Genomic DNA, 21948 nt, shown 5'->3' with positions numbered 1-21948 from the left:
TGTGGGGGTCAGGATGGCTGGAGTGTCAAGAGGGCATGGCACCGGGGGGAAAGGAGGATATGGTATTGGGGGGATCAGGAGGGCTGGGGTGTCAGGAAAACTGGGGTGTCAAAAGGGCATGGTGCTATGGTGTCAGAAGGCCATGGGGCTGGGGGTCAGGAGAGCATGGGGCTGGGGGTCAGGAGAGCATGGTACTGGGGGGTTCAGGAGGGCATGGTGCTGGGTGTTCAGGAGGGCATGGCGTTGGGGGGGTCAGGAGGGCATGGCACTGAGAGTTCAGGAGGGCATGGCGCTGGGGGTAAGGAGAGCATGGCACTTGGGGTCAGGAGAGCATGGCGCTGGGGTTCAGGAGGGCATAGCGCTGGGGTTCAGGAGAGCATAGCACTGGGGGTTCAGGAGGGCATGGTGCTGAGGGTCAGGAGGGTATGGCGCTGGGAGTTCAGGAGGGCATGGCGCTGGGATTTCAGGAGAGCATGGCACTGGGGTTCAGCAGGGCATGGCACTGGGGTTCAGGAGGGCATGGCGCTGGGGTTCAGGAAGGCATGGTGCTGGGGGTCAGGAAGGCATGGTGCTGGGGGTCAGGAGGGCATAGCGCTGGGGGTCAGAAGGGCATGGCAGGGGGAGTTCAGAAGAGCATGGCCCTGGGGTTCAGGAGAGATAGTGGCTGGGGGTCAGGAGGGCATGTCGCTGGGGGTCAGGAGGGCATGTCGCTGGGGGTCAGGAGGGCATGTCGCTGGGGGTCAAGAGGGCATGTTCTACATTAAATCTCATCTGCCATGTAGTTGCCCACCCCGTTATTTTGTTCAGGTCTGCTTGCAAGATTTCCACATCCTGCATAGAAGATATTGGCATGCCTAATTTAGTATCATCTGCAAATACTGAGATTGTACTAGATATCCCCTCCTCTAGATCATTTATGAATAAATTAAACAGGATTGGTCCCAGGACAGAACCCTGGGGGACCCCACTTTCCACACCCGCCCAATCCGAGTACTCCCCATTAATCACCACCCTCTGTACTCTCCCCTGGAGCCAGTTCTCTATCCAGGTACTCACCTTATGGTCCATACCTATCTTCCTTAGTTTGTACAGTAAGCGTTTGTGGGGAACGGTGTCAAAGGCCTTTGCAAAGTCCAGATACACCACATCCACAGGCTTACCTTTATCTAAGTGGCAGCTCACTTCATCGTAGAAGGTTAATAGATTGGTTTGGCAAGAACGATTTTTCATGAATCCATGCTGATTACTACTTATAATACCGTTTTCATTACTAAAGTCTTGTATGTGGTCCCTTATCATCCCCTCCAAAATTTTGCAGACTACAGATGTTAGGCTGACCGGCCTATAGTTACCCGGGATATATCTCGGCCCCTTCTTAAATATTGGTACCACGTTGGCTTTTTTCCAATCAGCTGGCACCATACCTGTCTGTAAACTATCCTTAAAGATCAAGAATAATGGTCTGGCAATCACCTGACTGAGCTCATTTAGAACCCTTGGGTGCAAGCCATCCGGTCCCGGGGATTTATTTATGTTAAGTTTCTCTAGTTTAGCTCTAAGTCTATCCTCTGTTAGCCATGGCGGCACTTCCTGAGGTGTATTATTTAGTTCGGCCTTACAAGCGGGGTTCATGTAGCCCCCCGATTCCTTTGTGAAGACTGAAGAAAAGAAATTATTTAACACTTCCGCCTTTTCTCTGTCCTCAGTGGCCATTTTTCCTTTATCATCTTTTATGGGGCCAATGTGTTCTGGCCTTGCTTTCTTACTGTTTATATACTTAAAGAATTTCTTGGGGTTCTTTTTACTCTCCTCCGCTATATGTCTCTCGTGTTCTATTTTAGCCGCCCTGATTTCATCTTTACATTTCTTATTGCACTCTTTGTAATGCTTAAATGCTGCCAATGACCCCTCAGTCTTGTATTTTTTGAAGGCCTTTTCTTTAGCTCTAATATACATTTTAATGTTGGAGTTTAGCCACCCAGGGTTTAGTTTTGCTCTTTTAAATTTATTTCCCAGTGGAATGCACTGGCCCACCCCCTTGTTAAGTATGCTCTTGAAGCACTCCCATTTTTCCTCCGTGTTCTTTGTTCCCAGGGTTCTATCCCATTTGATATTTTCTAGCAGTGAGCGCAGTTTAGGGAAATTGGCTCTTTTGAAATTCAGTGTCCTTATATTACCCTTGTGTTTCCTATTACTGTAATTAATACTGAAACCAATTGACCTATGGTCACTGTTCCCTAAGTTGTCCCGTATTTCTATATCCGTGAGCAGGTCTGTATTGTTGGTAATCAGTAGGTCAAGTACCGCATTGTTTCTTGTCGGTGCATTCACCATCTGACCCATGAAATTGTCCTGCAAAACATTTAGGAACTGCCGAGCCTTGGCTGAATGCGCGGTTCCTTCTGCCCAGTCTATATCTGGATAATTAAAGTCCCCCATTATAATGACATTTCCCATCCTTGCTGCCAATCCTATCTGTAACATGAGGTCTGCCTCACCCTCCTCCCTCTGGTTTGGGGGCCTATAGCATACGCCCAATATTACCTTCCCCACCGTGCCTTTCCTTTGAAGCTCTACCCATAGGGATTCTGCCTCGTCCATAGCTCCATTATTAATATCATCCCTCATATTTACCTGTATACTGTTCTTAATATACAAACATACCCCTCCCCCTTTTTTACCCTCTCTATCTCTGCGATAAAGGGAATACCCCTGAATGGTCGCCATCCAGTCATGAGAGCTGTCAAACCAAGTCTCAGTTATCCCCACAAAATCTAAGTCCTCCTCAAACATCAGCAGCTCCAGCTCTCCCATCTTGTTGGCCAGGCTTCTGGCATTGGTATATAAGCCTCGTAATTTTGATGTTTTTAGGCTGCTCTCTTGATTTTTCCCCGTACCCACCCTGGGTATAGGGGCTCCGAACACCCTACCGCTAATGCCCCCATTTCTGCCCTCTGAAACTTGCTTTCCACTGGCTAATTCTACATCTGTACCCTCCCCCCCATTCCCTAGTTTAAAAGCCCCTCTAACTTTTTGGCCATCCTCTCACCCAGTACGGCTGCACCCACCCCATTTAGGTGCAATCCGTCCCTACCAAAGAGCCGGTGACCGACTGAGAAGTCGGCCCAGTTCTCCAGGAACCCGAAACCCTCCTTACTACACCAGCTCCTCAGCCACTCGTTAACTTCCCTAATCTCCCGCTGCCTCTCTGGTGTGGCTCGAGGTACAGGTAGTATTTCGGAAAATACTACCTTGGAGGTCCTAGTCCTCAACTTAGCGCCTAAGTCCCTGAAATCGTTTAGGACTCTCCGTCTTCCTCTGCCTATGTCATTGGTACCCACGTGTACCATGACAGCTGGGTCTTCCCCAGCCCCACCCAATAATCTGTTCACCCGATCCGCAATGTGCCGAACCCGAGCGCCCGGCAAACAACAGACTGTTCGGCGCACACGGTCTATGTCACAGATTACACTGTCTGCCCTTCTAATAATTGAGTCCCCTACCACCAGCACCTGTCTTTCCTTTCCCTTTCTCCCGGCCTCACTGGAGGAGTTCTTCCCCTGGCAGCTAGGGGCGTCACTCTGCTCCAGCAATGCTGGTCCCTGACTGGTTTCCCCAACATCACACAACGGGGCGTATCTATTGGGGTGCTCCAGCCCAGGATCAGCCTCCTTGACTTGTCCCCTTCTACCCCTCCTAACTGTCACCCCTCGAGAAAAATGTAGAAAAATGTAGAGAAGAATGTAGAAAAATGTAAAGTAATGCACTTGGGGGCCAGAAACCAGAAAGCAAGCTACTCACTAGGGGGGGAACCTCTGGGTGAGTCTAGGATGGAAAGGGACCTGGGGGTACTGGTAGACAACAGGCTTGGAAGTGGCATGCAATGCCAAGCCGCTGCAAGCAATGCCAACAGAATACTGGGTTGTATAAAAAAGGGGATTCACTCCAGAAATAAAGAGATTATTCTTCCACTCTACAAGACTCTGGTCCGGCCACATCTGGAGTATGCTGTCCAGTTCTGGGCACCGGTCCTCAGGAAGGATGTGCTGGAACTGGAGAAAGTCCAGAGAAGGGCAACAAAAATAATTAGGGGAATGGAGGACATCGGCTATGAGGAAAGACTACAAGCACTGAACCTATTCTCTCTGGAGAAGAGACGCTTGAGGGGGGATATGATATCAATGTACAAATACTGTACTGGCGACCCGAGCATAAGGAACAAACTATTTAGAGTAAGGGAATACAATAAGACACGTGGCCACTCACTAAAACTAGAGGAAAGGCGGTTTAACCTTAAAGTGCGTAAGGGGTTCTTCACTGTAAGAGCAGTAAGGATGTGGAATTCTCTTCTGCAAGCAGTCGTATCAGCGGGGAGCATTGATAGTTTCAAAAAACTATTGGATGGACACCTTAAAGACCACAACATACAGGGGTATACAATGTACGGTTAAAAGCAAACACACACACATAGGTTGAACTGGATGGACTTGTGTCTTTTTTCAGCCTCACTAACTATGTAACTATGTAACTATGTTGCTGAGGGTCAGGAGGGCATGTCGCTGGGGGTCAGTAGGGCATGTCGCTGGGGGTCAGGAGGGCAGGTCGCTGGGGGTCAGGAGGGCATGTCGCTGGGGGTCAGGAGGGCATGGTGCTGGGGGTCAGGAGGGCATGGTGCTGGGGGTCAGGAGAGCAAGACGCTGGGGGTCAGGAGGGCATGGTGCTGGGGGTCAGGAGGGCATGGTGCTGGGGGTCAGGAGAGCAAGACGGTGGGGGTCAGGATAGCATGGCGCTGGGGGTTCAGGTGGGGCATGGCGTCGGGGGTCTGGAGGGGATGGCACTGGGTATTCAGGAGGGCTGGGGTGTTAGAAGGGCACAGATGTTTTTTTACTGCAGAGTGGGCTAAAGAAGGTGAAGTGGCAAACCCACATGTCTTTGCTCTGATTCCTGGCAACAATCCTGTGTTGCCTTCCCACCTGGCAATGCTGGCATCACCCAAAGACTCCTTGGATCGGGGAGGAGGGACTGTGGGGATGAGTGCGGAGGGAGGGATCATCATCGGCGTCAGCGCGCCCGTGACAGTCACCAGTTGCAGCCTCGCTTGCACGCTCAGCCAACCTCTCTCCACTCAGCCAGTCGGTTTTTCAATTTCCCCGCCGTGCCAGCCGCCCCGCCCCCGTGACCGTCGGCGTCATGACGTCATGCCGCTCACAGTAACTATCGGACGGACGGACCGTCACTCACCGCCCCAATGCTTAAAGCGGCGCTGCGGCTGCACCGGCCCTTAAAGCGGCCCAAGGGCCGGCGGCCCACCGGGAACTTTCCCGGTATCCCGATAGGCCAGTCAGGCCCTGCCTGGAGCGGGGCTTTAGCCTAGAATGGGAGTCAGGAGGAGGATGGGAAAAGGGAGAGTGGGAGGGGGCCGTGTCGCTGCACAATGGGCCTTGGCCGAAAGTTGCCAGTCTATAGTTCTACTTTAAAGGTTTAACCACTTGCCGATAGCCCGTAGTACATATACAGTGGCGGGTCGGCTCTGTCCCGCGAAATGACGTAACTGTACATCACTTTGCGGGACTGCGAGTGGGGGCTCGCAGCGTGCGCCCATTCGCCACAGGGGGAGCCAATCAGCGGGTCTGGCGGCCGCAATTGCCCCCGGGCACCCCCGATCGCTCCCCGTGAAGACAGAACTGCAGTCTGCCATTGTAAACACAGCAGACCACTGTTATGTTATGTATGGGATCCTGTGTTCCTCTTATTTAGGAACACAGGTCTCGGTGTTCATGCAGCAAGCCCATCCCCTCCACAGTTAGAAAGCACCCCCTAGGAACACATTAAACCCTTTGATTGCCCCTGGTGTTAACCCCTTCCCTGCCAATGTCATTAGTACAGTAACAGTGCATATTTATAGCACAGATTACTGAAGTAATGTCACTGGTCTCCCCAAAAGTGTCAAAAATGTCAGTTAGGGGTCCAATCTGACCGCTGCAATGTCGCAGTCCCGCTAAAAATCGCTGATGACCGCCATTACTAGTAAAAAAACATAAATAAATAAAAATTACATAAATCTTTCCCCTAGTTTGTAGACAGATAACTTTTGCACAAACCAATCAGTTTACATTTATTTGGATTTTTTTTTTTTTACCAAACACATGTAGCAGAATACAAATTGACCTAAAATGATGAAAAAATGTGATTTAAAAATTTTTTATTGGGAATGTTATACAGCAGAAAGTAAAAAATATTGTTGTTTTTTTTTCAGAATTGTTGCTCTTTTTTTGTTTTTAGCGCAAAAAATAAAAATCGCAGAGGTGGTTAAATACCACCAAAAGAAGGCTCTATTTGTGGGGAAAAGGACATTCATTTTATTTGTATACAGCATCGCACGGCCGTGCAATCGTAACACAGTGCCGTATCGCAAAAAATGGGGGAAATTCTTCCGGCCCAGAAGTGGTTAAAGCCCATCTGCATCTAAAACATATTTTTTTTATTTCCAATAGAGTATAAATAAGTCAGTAATCTATTTTTGTTTTCCAAATAAAGTCTAGAATACTCGTTCTAAAACACACAGAAAAACACGTGCACAGCATCGCTGGGAACAACTGTGAGCTGGAAAGGTTTGCTTCGTATAGTCACTATTTATTTACCATTTATCTACCTATTTATCCTCCGCACTGCAGAGGGCGCTCTACTTGTATCATCTGGTTATCCTATACTCGCGGAGCCTGTGTTGATTGGTGTACACTCAAACACTAGAGGTGAAGGAATTGTCTTGTTTCCGTCTGCTACTTCTTGTTACTCAGCCAATGAGGAAGGAGATTGACGTTTACTAGACGGTGACCAAAGGCCGCCAACAAAATGACCGCATTCTCACCGGAAAAAGATATCTCTGTAGGTTTCTGTTGCAGTCGGATATCCGGAAGTTGTATTATCTGTTCGTTTCAGCATGGCCGCTGTGGATATAAGAGGTGGGCATTGTGCTTGTAATAATAATAATACATTGTACAGTTCCGTTATAAGCGGTGTATATGTTAGGGAAGGCATGGTGTGTGTGTATCCTGTGCCCCCCTCCCCCCACACACAGACACTCTGCCATAGCCTGAGATGGAAAGTCCCCATAAGGCATGCACAGGGTATGACTGTGACTTTCTCTCTGATATTTCTCATTTCTTTTTGTAGATAATTTGCTGGGCATCTCCTGGGTGGACAGCGCCTGGATCCCCATACTGAACAATGGCACCGTCCTGGATTACTTCTCAGAAAGAAGCAACCCCTTCTATGACAGGACGTGTAACAACGAGGTGGTGAAGATGCAGAGACTAACCCTGGACCATCTGAAGTAAGCTGGGGTGTCAGATGTGTATACAATGTCCTCTGTGATATAACGCGGTCACCTGTCTAATCAGGAATGTCTGCCTGGGATTATTTTCAAATATTAAAGCAGTATATATTGCAGCTTACCAATCATTAGATGTGATGGCTGCATTCGTTTTCTTTTCTTGTTTTTTCTCCTGGTGATCTGGGCAGTAATACACCTCCTGTACAAGACTTCATTCACATGAAGGTAAAAAAGAAAAGCATATACACTTGGGTTTTTTTTGTTTAAGTGGTTGTATACCCTAAGGCCCCTTTCACACAATCGGATCGATCAGATCTGCCTGTCCATTTTTCAGGCGGGCCACCCATTCTCCTCTATGGAGAGGCGGATGTCCGCTGACACCCACCTGGCATCCGATGTGACAAGATCCGCTGAAAACAGATGGATGGCAATACGTTCGCCATCCGTCAAGCGGGTCGGATCAGATGGGATTGAATGAAAATGGACACGCTTTCTGTTTTCATCTGATCTCCCTATAGAGAAGAGCAGGACTCTTCACAGTGAGCAGAGACGGACCTGTCATCTGCCTGCTCAGCAGGGAATAATGGAGCGATACCCGCCGAGCTAGCGGAGTCCATCCAAACAGATCCGCCCCGTGTGAAAGGGGCCATAAAAACAAACCTGCAAGACAATGGAATAATGTGCTAATATGCATCGCATACTAGCACATTATGAAATACTTACCTTGGAACGAAGCCCCTGCAGCGGCGCCAGTCACCGCAGAGGTGGCTGACATGTTCTCCGGGCTCGCGGGCTCCGGCGCTGTGAGTGGCCGAAGCTGTGATGACGTCACTCCCGTGCATGCGTGCAGAAGCCCTCGGTTTCAGCAAGAAGTTGTGGCACGATATGCCAGTCCTTCAGAGCGCATGCAGGGTGAATTATCTCCTAAAGCAGGGATCCTCAAACTACGGCCCTCCAGCTGTTGTGGAACTACACATCCCATGAGACATTGTAAAACTCTGACATTCACAGACATGACTAGGCATGATGGGAATTGTAGTTCCTGAACCACTGGAGGGCCATCGTTTGAAGACCCCTGTCCTAAACAGTGCAGGTTTAGGAGATATTTATTTTACCTACAGGTAAGCCCTTATTCTAGGCTAACCTGTAGGTAAAAATAACTAAGCGGGGTTTACAACCGCTTTAATTACAGATCTGAATGCAGTTACATTGTTTTTAATGGAGCCATTCACACAGGTTTGTAAACATGAGCTGCTTTCAGATCCGTAACCCAAAATCCAAAACTCAGCATCTAAGCACATGCGCTTTATGAGCTTATGTGTATAAATGCATACACTCCCCGGCCACTTTATTGGGTACACCTTGCTAGTAGTGGGTTGGACCCCCTTTTGCCTTCAGAACTGCCTTCATTCTTCGTGGCATAGATTCAACAAGGTGTTGGAAGCATTCCTCAAAGATTTTGGTCCATATTGACATGATGGCATCACACAGTTGCTGGAGATTTGTCGCTTGTGAATCCATGATGCGAATCTTCCATTCCATCACATCCCAAAGGTGCTCTATTGGATTGAAATTTGGTGACTGTGGAGGCCATTGAGGTACAGTGACCTCATTGTCATGCTAAAGAAACCAGTGGTAAGAAGATTTGAGCTTTGTGGCCTGGTGCATTATCCTGCTAGAAGGAGCCATCAGAAGATGGGTACACTGTAGTCATAAAGGGATGGACATGGTCAGAAACAACACTCAGGTAGGTCATGGCATTTAAACAATGCTCAGTTAGTACTAAGGGGCCCAAAGTGTGCCAAGAAAATATCCCCCACACCATTCACCACCAGCCTGAACCAGGGAGGGTGGATTCATTTGTACATGTTGTTTACGCCAAATTCTAACCCTACCATCTGAATCTCGCAGCTGAAATTGAAACTCATCAGACCAGGCAACGTTTTTCAAATCTTCTATTGTCCAATTTTGGTGAGACTGTGCGAATTGTAGCCTCCGTTTCGTGTTCTTAGCTGACAGGAGTGGCACCCAGTGTGGTCTTCTGCTGCTGTAGCCCATCTGTTTCAAGATTCGATGTGTTGTGCGATCAGAGATGGTATTCTGCATATCTTAGTTGTAACGAGTGTTTTTTTGGGTTACTGTTGCCTTTCTATTATCTGGAGCCAGTCTGCCCATTCTCCTCGGACATCAACAAGGCATTTTCCTCCACACAACTGCCTCTCACTGGATATTTTCTCGGATATTTTTTCTGACCATTCTCTGTAAACCCTAGAGATAGTTGTGCTTGAAAATCCCAGTAGATCAACAGTTTTTGAAATACTCAGACCAGCCTGTCTGGCACCAACGAAGCATTTAGGAGCAGCCAAGCAGAAGGTCTTCAATATCCACAGGGGTGTGGTTGGAAGTTTACTTCTTAGAGCGCAGGAGATAGGTGCTTTGCACCAACTTTTATTTTGTTTCGTCTGGCACCAACAACCATACCACATTTATAGTCCCTTAAATCCCCTTTTTTCCCCATTCTGATGCTCTGTTTGAACTTCAGCAATTCGTCTTCACCACTTCTAGTGACTAAATGTATTGGGTTGCTGCCATGTGATTGGCTGATTATCAATTTGTGTTACCAAACAATTGAATAGGTGTACCTAATAAAGTGGCCAGTGAGTGTATATACACATCTGTAAGCACGAAAATTAAATCTAAATAAAGGGGAAAAATAAATTCTAAAAACAAGATATGTACACATATGTGTCTCTACACAATTAAATACATCTATATGCAAGTCATTTACTTTCTCCTAGAAAGTACATGTGTAAAAGCATTAGTAACATTTTTACGGCCATGTAAATGAGGCCTTAGAGTGCCCCCACTCTGGATGAATGAGCACAGGGGGCACCTTTGGACAGCAGCATTCAGTGTTTGGGGAGGGGAGTGTTGGATGGACTAGCAGATTCAGATACACTAACAAATTGAAGCCAAACTCCAGCTAAGATTTGTATGCCGTTAAAGCAGTTTTGATCCTTTTTGGAAAGAAAGCCAAAACAAACCACACATCTAGTAAATAATAAAATCAGCTGCAATATAATCCTTTTTTTTGGGTTTATTACTGCTTTAAAGCAGATCTTCACCTGCAGCATCACTGCCCTCCCCCCGCCCCTTGTCTGCAAGCACCATCACACTATAATGTGTGTAGATGTGCCGCAGGGCTCTGCCAGGTGTTTTGGAGTTGCCCCTGGCATGTCTGTGGACACACTGGGGATCCCTGCCCATGCGCACAGATGCTGTCAGTTTAGATATAGTGGGCATTGTAGAGACCCATGGCATCCATGCACATGTGCCTGGATCTGATTATACCTGTGTCCAGTCTGTGTACATGCGCCCTTGATAAAATGCCGCCTCCTTGGATGTGTGACATGGCAATCCCAAGGAGGTAGTGGGGGGGGGGGAGGGGGTGCAACCCAAGGCTGGAAAGGAGGAACAGCAGCACAAAAAGAGTACTCTTTACCTGTGGGAGCACTGGGGAGGCAGAGAATCCACGTATTAGTCAGCACCACTACAGCAATCGCTGCATAGTGGAATGCACACTGCCTTTTCCGAATACAGTGCCTGGTTCTAGTCAATTTTTGTTTCCAATGTTTTGATAAGGTGGGGACAGGAAAGAGCTTAGTTTCCGTCAGTTTCTTCTTTCACTCTGTGACTGGTTAAAGAAAGTTTGCCTCACATCTGGTTCCATGATGCCCATACAATAAATTGGAGGTGTGGGGGTCATTTGGCACAGAAAGGCAAGGACAACAGTTTAAAAAAAAAAAAGAAAAGGATGAAGTTCTAACTCTAAACATATGCTTTGTCTTTGTCCCCATTATGGAGATTTCCCATTTTTTCCTGTCCTGAAGGGGAGTGAAAGGAAATCTACCCAATAGGAACACAGACTGCAATAAAAACCTGACCCAGGCTTTAACCATTTCCTGCCCTATCTAAGATGAAATAGGTATGGTCTAATTTATTTTATGATGTCGACAGTTGCAAACCAAGTAATGCAAATCCCATTTGCTGAGTTGTTATGGCCCATTTATGTATGATCTGCAAAAACACAGCAACGGGCCTAAAAACGCACCCTCTTTCTTACCTCAGTGCATCACATGGGTTTGTGTTGGGTGCTTTCTACAATGGGACCCCAAAATCCTTTATTGTGTAAGTCCAATTTTCGAGTGTTGAATGCCTCTGATGAAGCTGCATATATATAATTGATCCACGTTGCTTGTTTCTTCTTCTTTTTGTATGTGTGTTTTAGTCAGATGACTGGTGTGGAATATATTTTGTTACACGCACAAGAGCCTATATTGTTCATCATCAGAAAACAACAGAGGCAGTCTCCCACACAGGGTGAGTACAGCATGCTCTATGTGTGTTGGCTTCTTACAACATTCAGTAATTGTTACTTTGTCATTTTAGGAAGGCCAAATTTACACTTTTATATGGCCAATCTGTAAAACTGGGAACAGATGAAGGTGGAGGTTTTGCAGCCCAACTCTGGGTCCATGTCTCATGACATGAGGAATCCTTGATTAGGCTGGGTAAAGGGTGATTTTGTGGGCATATGAGTCATGTAAGTCAGCAGTCCCCAACATTTATGGCACCAGGGGCCAGTTTCACGACAACCAATTTTCCCGGGGGCTGGGGGAATGGCTATTCAGAGTCTGTCCTCAGCCCCCCCTTTACAACACCGTCCCTCCTTTATATCAGTGTCCTCAGTTCCCCTTCACATCACAGACCCCCCTTACATTACAGTGCAGTCCTCTTTACATCACAGTGCCCCTTTACATTAATGTAACAGGGACTGCTCTGTAAAGGGGGCACTGTAATGTAAAGGGAGACTATGATGTAAGCGGGGCTGTGATATAAAGGTGACTGCACTGTAAATAGGGAACTGTAATGATTAAAGTGCCCCTTTACAGTGCAGTCCTCCTTTATATTACAGTGCACCTAGCAATTTACAGCCTCCTCCATTGCACTAACCCCCCCTCCCCTCCTCTTGAACATGACATTTACCCATTCTAATGTCTGTCTCCCCCGCACAGGACCTCGTACCTTTGGCAGGGAAGAGGCTGTGATCATTCTGTGTGCCCTCTCCTAGCTCCCCCACCCGCCCTTATGATGTCATCCTATCAGCAGGGCAGGGGCGGGAGGAGCTCTCCATTCTGATCTGCAGTTCCTCCCGCCCCCTGCCCTGCTGATTGGATGACCTCGTTTGATGAGGGGGGGGGTAGAGGAGCAGGCAGAGGACAAACAGGCATGACTGTACAGCAGGAGGTGAGCGACGGTGGCGGTCTGTAATAACCCCATGCAGACCGCGGTCGCCGCTCATCTGCTGCCGTGTGGCCCGGTCAGCAACAGGCTGCTTACCGTTGCCGGTCCTTGGCCTGGGGGTTGGGGACCCCTGCCGTATGTGATATTCATTACAACTAAGGGCTGGTTCACACCAGATAAAGTCCGGTGCATTTTTAATCTGCACCAAAATTCCAATGACCTTAGTTCACATCAGCGCAGTGCATTCCAATACAGTCAACAAAAGTGGAACATGTTGCATTTTTTCTGTGTGGAACACTGCAAAACACATCAAAAATGCAGTGGAACGCACATGTCCTGAATTTTCCTCAATTGAGATGAAGAAAAAAAAGAGGGCTGAAAACACACTGGAATGCATTAAAAAAGTGTATGCAGAAACGCATGCGGAACGCAGAAATTGTGGTGTGAACCGGCCCTAACACAGTAATGTAGCCGTGTAGCCGGTGTTTTAATTTATATAGATCAGGAATTCCTAAACTGCGGCCCTCCAGCTGTTGCAGAACTACCCATCCCATGAGGCATTGTAAAACTCTGACATTCACAGACATGACTAGGCATGATGGGCATTGTAGTTCCTGTACAACTGGAGGGGCGGTAGTTTGGGAATCCCTGATATAGATGATGATCTGACAGTTCAGTGGTTGTGATGATGGCACTACTAATCAAACACTGGGGAAGTCCTTTCTGAAGGGCATTACCCATTAATAGTTTGTTAAAATTACAGCAACAGTGGATTTATTCATGTGTACTAATATGTGATTTAGTTTTGTGTGTTTCTTGTAACCTCAAGATAATCGATCATTCTGTTTGCAGCTATACCGCTGGCTGATTATTACATCATCGCGGGAGTAATCTACCAGGCTCCAGATTTGGGATCAGTTATCAATTCCAGAGTTGTAAGATCTATATTTTATTCCATAATTTTTAGCTTTCATATCTCATGGATCTAAAAAAAGCTGCTATAAAACTCATTTGAGCATTTATTTACTTTTTATATAAAGGGTTGGACATCTGTCCTTAACTGCACAGGGTGACCCCTGGATGGGCAAAAACATGCAACTGCAGCTCCTGTCCCTCCTATCTTTGCTTTATTTAAACCAAAGTAAGATTGTCATCACTGACATATATTAAATGGATGTGAACATTATATGGAAGTAGCAATAATATAACAACAGTACCAAGTTGTACAACCTAAAATAGGAAAGGGGTGCCATTTTAGATTGAAAAGTATAAAGGATGGATCTGGAGACCAAAGTCATTGTAGTCCTTAATGTGCAGCTAATGGGCTTAGATATGAGAACCAAAAAGGATTATTTAGGCTGGGTTCACATATATGTGGTGCGGGAAACGCATCGGATCCTACCGCACTGGAATCGCACTCTATTCATTCTACCTGCCACCGTTGTCGATGTTAAATTAATCACACCCCAAAACAGATGGCAAAACGCAGTGCGTGAACACCCATGCAATCTGATTCTGGTGTGGCAAAAAAAAAAACTGCCTGTCTGCACAAAATGAGCCCATACAAAATGAATCGACTCAAATGGCACTGCAAAAAAATCGCATGTGATTTGAATAGAAATGCAATATGATTCCTAGCCGAATCACATGCAGTGTCCTGCTCATATGTGAACCAAGCCCTAGGGAATATACGGGAAGAAGGTTGAAGATCTGGAAAGAAGATGTTGGGGCTGAAAGAACAATGAAAGGAAAAAATACACAAAGAAAAAAAAGTGGTGGGGGGATGGAAGGCTATAACGAGAGGACATGGGGGGGAGAAAGGGGAAGGGGAGGGGCTCCAGGGATCAAGCCGCTATAAAATAGAAAGGACAATACATAATCCTCAAAATGTGGAGGTCAGGAGTAAGAGATTCAAGGCTACCAAACGAGGAGGAATTTAGTGTGGGTATAGGCCAGGATTGTCGTTAGTTTTCATAATATCAGTTAACCTTAATTTTACTGCTTCAAAACTTAGGTTGGAAGTTTTTCAGACCCTAGTTATTGTGAGTCATCATGGCTGTTTTTCATGTGCTTAAAGCGGAGCTCCACCCAAAAGGGTAAGCTCCGCTTGCCTCCTTGCTCGCACCTGTAGGCAAGACACACTTGTCTTTGTACTCCTCACCTGGTTGCAGCCCCACACACACTTGACACCATCTGAACCAAGTAAATTTATCTTGGTCTCATCAGACCACCAGACATGGTTCCAGTAATCCATGTCCTTTATTCTGCTTGTCTTCAGCAAACTGTTTGCGGGCTTTCTTGTGCATCATCTTTAGAAGAGGCTTCCTTCTGGGACGACAGCTATGCAGACCAATTGATGCAGTGTGCGACGTATGGTCTGAGCACTGAAAGGCTGACCCCCCCCCCCCCCCAACCCCTTCAACCTCTGCAGCAATGCTGGCAGCACTCATACGTCTATTTCCCAAAGACAACCTCTGGATATGACGCTGACCACGTGCACTCAATTTTCTTTGGTCGACCATAGCGGAGCCTGTTCTGAGTGAAACCTGGCCTGTTTTAACCGCTGTATGGCCTTGGCCACCGTGCTGGAGGTCAGTTTCAGGGTCTTTGCAATCTTCTTATAGTTTAGGCCATCTTTATGTAGAGCAACAATTCTTTTTATAAGATCCTCAGAGAGTTCTTTGCCAAGAGGTGCCATGTTGAACTTCCAATGACCAGTATGAGAGAGTGAGAGCGATCACACCAAATTTGACACACCTGCTCCCCATTCACACCTGAGACCTTGTAACACTAACGAGTCACATGACACCGGGGAGGGAAAATGGCTAATTGGGCCCAATGGACATTTTCATTTAGGAGTGCACTCACTTTTGTTGCCAGCGGTTTAGACATTAATGGCTGTGTTGAGTTATTTTGAAGGGACAGCAAATTTACACTGTTATACAAGCTGTACACTCACTACTTTATATTGTAGCAAAGTGTCATTTCTTCAGTGTTGTCACATGAAAAGATATAATAAAATATTTACAGAAATGTGAGGGGTGTACTCACTTTTGTGAGCTACTGTACATGTAGCCAGAGACAGCCAGGCAGCAAGCATTTCTAAGGGAGGCCCGCAATGACACACTTTTTTTTTTTTTTCTCTGTACAAGGTTCTGTTAAATATATTTGGGAAGATAAAATATGTACAGCAGATTAGTCATAAAATGTTACAAAGGTGAACGTAGGCTTTAGGTTGTTTTAGTAGCGTGACTTGGGGTTGAAGATTAAAAGTATAACTTTGTGTCGTGTATAATGTTATTTAATCTGTGGTTGTAAGTTTAATATCAAATCTGTAAACTGAAGTCCACGTTGATGTTTCAGCTGACTGCAGTTCATGGGATCCAGTCTGCATTTGATGAAGCCATGTCTTACTGCCGATACCATCCTTCTAAAGGCTACTGGTGGCACTTCAAAGACCAGGAAGAGCGAGGTACACTACTATTCCCCTTCATTTTTCTGGCTTGTAATACAGACTTTTTGGTTTCTTACAAATTATATAGAAATGGAACCCTTTCTTGCCTTTCAGCAATGATATGCATACACTCGTGTAAACAGCGTTGATGTGCAATAATCGCAGTTCCCCATTGCACTTTACCCCCCATCAACTTAACCTATTCATAGCAACAATTGAACAAATTGGTTACCATAGGTTGCTGTAATTTAAATGTGCATTTTGTCTTATTAGATAAACACTGATGCTTGGTTTAAGTAGTTGGTTCTAAAGTCAAAAAGTTTTTTTTTTTTACCCTAAAGTATTCTCTGCATTAAGGTAAAAAAAAAACAAAAACCTTTTACTAGCACTTCTACCACCCCCTCTCTAAACACCTACCTGAGCCCTCTATCATTCCAGCACTGTGCCTGGCCACAGCTCTTCTCTCCCCTCTTCCTGTTCTCACTGGCTCCTGCTGCTGTCAGTTAAATCCTGTGAGAAGGTAGCAGTGTCTATGGACGCACACATCCTGGCTTGGAGTACATCAGCATGGGTGCCCCCTCAGCACAAGCTTGCTGAGGGGGCATTGGGAGAAAAGGAGCAGCTGAGGGCACTGGTGAAGGGCCCCAAAAGAAGAGATGGGGCCACTCTGTACAATATCCTTGCAGAGTGCAGGTAAATATAACATTTCTTTTTTTTATTTTAAGGAAAAAAGAAGCCTTTACACCAGGTATGTTCAACCTGCGGCTTGAGGGCCGCATGAGGCCCAGGACTGCAGGCAATGCGGTCCACTGCTCCCTGACAATTTATTTATTTTTGCTGGGGAGGAAGGAAGTCGAGTTTCAGGGCACGACCACAGCGACTTCCAACTAACTGTAGGCAGAGGCTGTCTCGGAGGGGGGAATCTCCTGCTTACCCGCTGTCATAAGAAGCCCCGCCTCCTGGACTGGCTCCTATCATAGACAGCACATTGGTGATGTCTACCATAGGAGCCGGTCCAGGAGGCAGGACTGATCCCCGCTCTGTGTAATCCAGCGGCTCTCCTTTCTCTTCATTGCAGACTGCATTGGATGGGCACTCACTGGTGAGGCTGCATTGGATGGGCACTGATCAGACTGCATTGGATGGGCACTCACTGGTGAGGCTGTATTGGATGGGCACTGATCAGACTGCATTGGATGGGCACTCACTGGTGAGGCTGCATTGGATGGGCACTGATCAGGCTGCATTGGATGGGCATGCACTTGTGAGGCTGCATTGGATGGGCACTGATCAGGCTGCATTGGATGGGCATGCACTTGTGAGGCTGCATTGGATAGGCCCACACTGGTGAGGCTGCATTGGATGGGCACGCAGTAGGCTGCAAGTGTCGTGCGATCTCCCAGCTGCCGCGGAAGACTTAGGATGTCTGCAGTCAGTGACAGAGCCCCTGCTTCCTGTATAGGTCCGACTCTGTCACAGGCGCAGTGATATGAAATGCACTCCGCCTGTGACAGGAGCCATACAGGAAGCAGCGGCTCTGTTCTCTACTGCAGCCGCTGCTTCCACCAGCAACCGCACTAGCAGTCTGCAAAATAAGTAGAAAAGGTATGTGCATAGCATGTGTAAATTGTTGCAATATGTTTTTTAATAACTAGTTGTGTTTTGTCATAATATATCATGTCCTTGTTAATACATGTATGAATAAGGACATGACATTTTCTGGCTGCCTTAGTCATATTTGCTAGGGGTGTAACTATCTCCCAGCATAGAACTGTAACTATCCCAGCATGTGCAGTATTTCTGACTCCTACCACCATGACCACTTCAAATCACTGAAGTGGTCATGGTGGTTAGAGTGTTCCTTTAATATCTCTCAGAAGAAGTAAACCTCTGTATACTGATTCAATTTAATTTGGTCGTCCTCTAGTTGTGTTAAATTAGTGCGGGGGGGGGGGGGGCGTGGGAAGGGCGCGGCGGCATTTTATTACTTGTATACCTTAACTATAGTTATTTTATATGCGGCCCGTGAAAATGTCTCTACACTCAATGTGGCCCAGAGAAGCCAAAAGGTTGGACACCCATGCTATACACTGCTTTAAAAATCTGATCATCCAGATCACACAGACAATGACAGTGCTGCTGGAAAGGCCAGTTTGTCTGAACTGGCATTAAAGTCATCCACGTGTTAACGGCATCATACTGAAATGCTTCAAAAACAGGGTTGATTTACCAATCAATAGGAATAGATTGCTCGCTTTCAATGTGGATATCTAATTAAATGCAAGCAAAAATCCTCGTTTTTATTTTTTCCCTTGCACGTGATTGGGTATTAATGAATGAACATACACTTTACGAAGTGAACAGCCTTTAATCAAACTACTCCTTTAGTAAAGAAACCCCAAAGTTTTGATGGAACGTAGTGCCTGTTGGTGATCACCAGCTCTCCTATAGAGGCTCTAGTGTTTCCCTCTTAAAACTTTTGTTGAAAGAAAAAAATATTGCTTCTACAAGATTTTTAATGCTATAGCTTACCCTCAAATTAAATGTGTTTCTATTGTTTTATAAGTTGTTTAAAGACCTTAAAATGCTTTTAAAAGTACAGTGAAAGTTATAAAAACATGCCTACAGTGTATTTAAATAGGGTATTTCTATTTTGCGGATTTTCAATTTTCGCGGGTGGGTCCGGAAAGCGTAACCCCCGCGATGGAGGGGGGTTTACTGTACTTAAAGTACAGTGTCTTAGTTGTTCCATATTGTTCGAACACAACCGGACTTGAGGCAAAATTCGCTCTTTTAAAGTGGAAGTAAACTTCCACTGATTGTTTGTACCTATAGGTAAGCCTTATTATGAGCTTACCTATAGGTACTGTAAATATCTCTTTGTACTTGTACAGTTTAGGATACAGTAACTGCATATGCCGCTAATGAAATCATCGGTGCATGTGCTCTGAAGGAATGGCTGCCCGTGCCATTTCTTCAGAGCCCCGTGCCGTAACCGGCGGCTCCCGCGCACATGCCCGTCAGTGACGTCACGTGGCCCTGGCCGGTCTTACAGCCAGAGTCTGCAGACCCGGAAGGAAGACGGGCGAAGATGGCTGCGCCTCCAGGGGTGACAACGAGGGCTTCATTTGCAGGTAAGTTTCAAATAATGTGCTAGTATGGGATGCATGCTAGCACATTATGCATTTACTTTGCAGGTAATGAGGGAAAAAAGCCAGCACTTTACTTCCTATTTAAGGGAAAACTCTGACTCTAGTGTTAGTTAATATATGTAGGATGCTATTGATGGGTGTTATGCTGATCCAAAGGCTTTGATACTTGAGTCACCGAGAATTTGAATTTTCTTTGTTTTCTTAGTACAGGGTTCCTTTTGGCCTTTCCTTCTGTCTGTAAATTTAACCACTTGCCATCTGCTCACTAGAGCTGTACTGCGGCAAAGTGGCTCTTGTAGGTCTGACGACGTAGTACTATGTCGGCAGACACTCCCCCTTCTAGGTGGCGCGCGCTGCTGGAGGCTCGCTCCCGCTGTATTCAGTCACAGCAGGAGTCGGGCCGCTGCTCTTCCCCGATCGTCGGGGAATCGAGTGTGGAGATCCGCCCGCTTGTGTAAACACAAGCTGGCGGATCTCCTAAGTGACAGGCAGGGTCAGATTGCAGGGTTCAGCATAGCTGAACCCTCGATCTGTCCTTGTGTCACACAGTCACCTCCCCCCACACACGTCAATAAGCACCAGGCATACATTAACCCCTCCCTCTCCAATAAAATTAACCCCTTCCCTGCCAGTGTAATTTTACAGTAACAGTGCATATTTATAGCACTCATTACTGCAGTAATGTCACTGGTACCCCCAAAAGTGTCAACGTCAGTCAGGGGTCCGATCTGTCCTCCGCAATGTCGCAGTCCCGCAAAAAAATCGCAGATCGCTGCCATTACTCGTTAAAAAAAAAAAAAACACCAAAAATGATAAAAATCTTTCCCTTAGTTAGGAAACTCAATAACTTTTGCGCAAACCAATCAAAATACGCTTATTGTGATTTTTTTTTTTTTTTTTTTTTTACCAAACATAGGTAGCAGAAAACAAATTGGCCAAAAATTTAAAAAAATTTTTATTTTTTTACATTTTTTTGGGGGGGAATTTCATATAAAAAAAAATGTGAAAAATATTGTTATTTTTTCAAAATTTACGCTCTTTTTGTTTATAGCGCTAAAAAGTAAAAATCGCACAGGTGATCAAATACCACCAAAGGAAAGCTCTATTTGTGGGAAAAAAAGGACGTCTATTTCATGTGGGTACGGCGTCGCACGACCGCGCAATTGTCAGTTAAAGTCGCACAGTGCCGAATCGCAAAAAGTGGCCCAGACGTAAGACAGCAAAATCCTCCAGTGGTAAAGTGGTTAAAGAATAAGTTCACTTATAAAAAAAAAAATTGCAGGTTAAAAAAATTAGCATTTTTTATTTTCTTCCTTAGGAGCTTACAGAGCAATTGTACTCATGATCAGCAGATTGTGAGTACAATGCCAGGCTCCTGGAGACTCTCTCAGTATGGCTGTCTGCCTGTACCCCCTGTATGGACAGACAGTTACTGGAGAGCAGGAAGAATAAATTAACTGCTGCAATGGAAACGGTACTTGCAGTTAATTTATTTATAGAACTCTGTGAGTGAATGATGCGCGTGTGGGTGGAGCCCTGCTGTTTTTAATTTGAGGGGGAGGGGATCAGTGGTACGGGGCTAGGTTGCTGGTTGTTGAATATGTTACACCCTAAATATAGGGGTAACCTGTTCAGAAAGGTGAAGTTATCCTTAAAGTTAAGCCCACATTATGTAATCAGACACGTCCCTTTGTATCTGACAGCCACTACAGAAGTTACAAAAGTAAAAGTTGCCTATTTCTCGGGTAGGATATGTAAACTGTTAAAAGACCCACGTGCTGGAACTACCGTCATTTTCTGTCCTTGATTTTGGTAGTATAAAGTTGCATGATTTCGTGTTTTGTTACCTCTTTTCTAGTGAGAAACAAAATAATTTTTCAGCATTATACAGATGTTGGTGAGCCGATTCAAGCTTTGGCCTCTTCTGGCGGAGACGTCTGTGCCATACATAGCTCCTTTCTGGCTGTGCTCCCACACTTTGTAGCTTTATGCAGCTCAATAAATCAGTGTAAAAATAGAAAAAATGTTGTCACAGGTAGATGGATCAACAATGCAGGCCGATTCAACCCTCCAGCCTCTTCCAAGATTCGAAATAAGACATTTTTGTGGACTGATCCTTTTAATAGGTCTTGTTCTTTTTCAGATTCTGAACCATGTTTTATTATTTGCCTGGGAAGAATGTAGTCTGTGTAAATCGATGGCTGATTTTCCTTTCCTGTATTTGCAGACAAAACCAAACCAAAAGCTAAAAAGAAAGAAGAAGCCAGCTCCTTCTTCCAGAGACAGAGGGTAGACGCATTGTTACTTGAACTCAGGCAAAAGTTTCCACCAAAGGTTGTCCAGGTAAATGAAAACAGTTGGGCTTTTTTGTTACCATGGTTCCTACCGGAATTTCCTTTACCTTCCGTAAGTTATTTTGAAATGGTGCTGGATATAACTTAAAGGAGTTGTAAAGACATAAGATTTTTTTATCTTAATGCATTCTTTGCATTAAGATAAAAAGCCTTCTGTGTGTAGCAGCCTCCCCAGCACCCCCTAATACTTACCTGAGCCCCCTCTCTATCCAGCAATTTCCACGAGTCCCTCGGTCGCCTGGGACTCTTCCCCCCTGATTGGCTGAGACAAAGCCGCGGCACCATTGGCTCCCATTGCTTTCAATTAGTCAGCCAATCAGGAGAGGGAGGGGGCAGGGCCGAACAGCAGCC

The 21948-nt window shown here is 45.9% G+C and overlaps 1 protein-coding gene across 1 annotated transcript in view; it reads left to right on the top strand.

Annotated features, from left to right (window-relative positions):
• Positions 1–6826: 6826 nt before the first annotated feature.
• MED6 (mediator complex subunit 6) overlaps positions 6827–21948 on the top strand; it is a 28660-nt gene continuing 13538 nt past the window's right edge. The window contains exons 1-6 of the mRNA XM_082242949.1: positions 6827–6962; positions 7174–7333; positions 11622–11713; positions 13490–13572; positions 16001–16109; positions 21471–21586. Coding sequence (XP_082099075.1) covers positions 6941–6962; positions 7174–7333; positions 11622–11713; positions 13490–13572; positions 16001–16109; positions 21471–21586 — 582 coding nt within the window. The 5' untranslated portion in view covers positions 6827–6940. The remainder of the gene's footprint in view (positions 6963–7173; positions 7334–11621; positions 11714–13489; positions 13573–16000; positions 16110–21470; positions 21587–21948) is intronic.

This window comes from Pelophylax lessonae (genome assembly GCF_965119305.1).
Source record: "Pelophylax lessonae genome assembly, chromosome: 13".
Taxonomy (NCBI): domain Eukaryota; kingdom Metazoa; phylum Chordata; class Amphibia; order Anura; family Ranidae; genus Pelophylax; species Pelophylax lessonae.
Note: the sequence above shows the minus strand (reverse complement) of the source record. Positions and strands in the feature narration are given on the sequence as shown.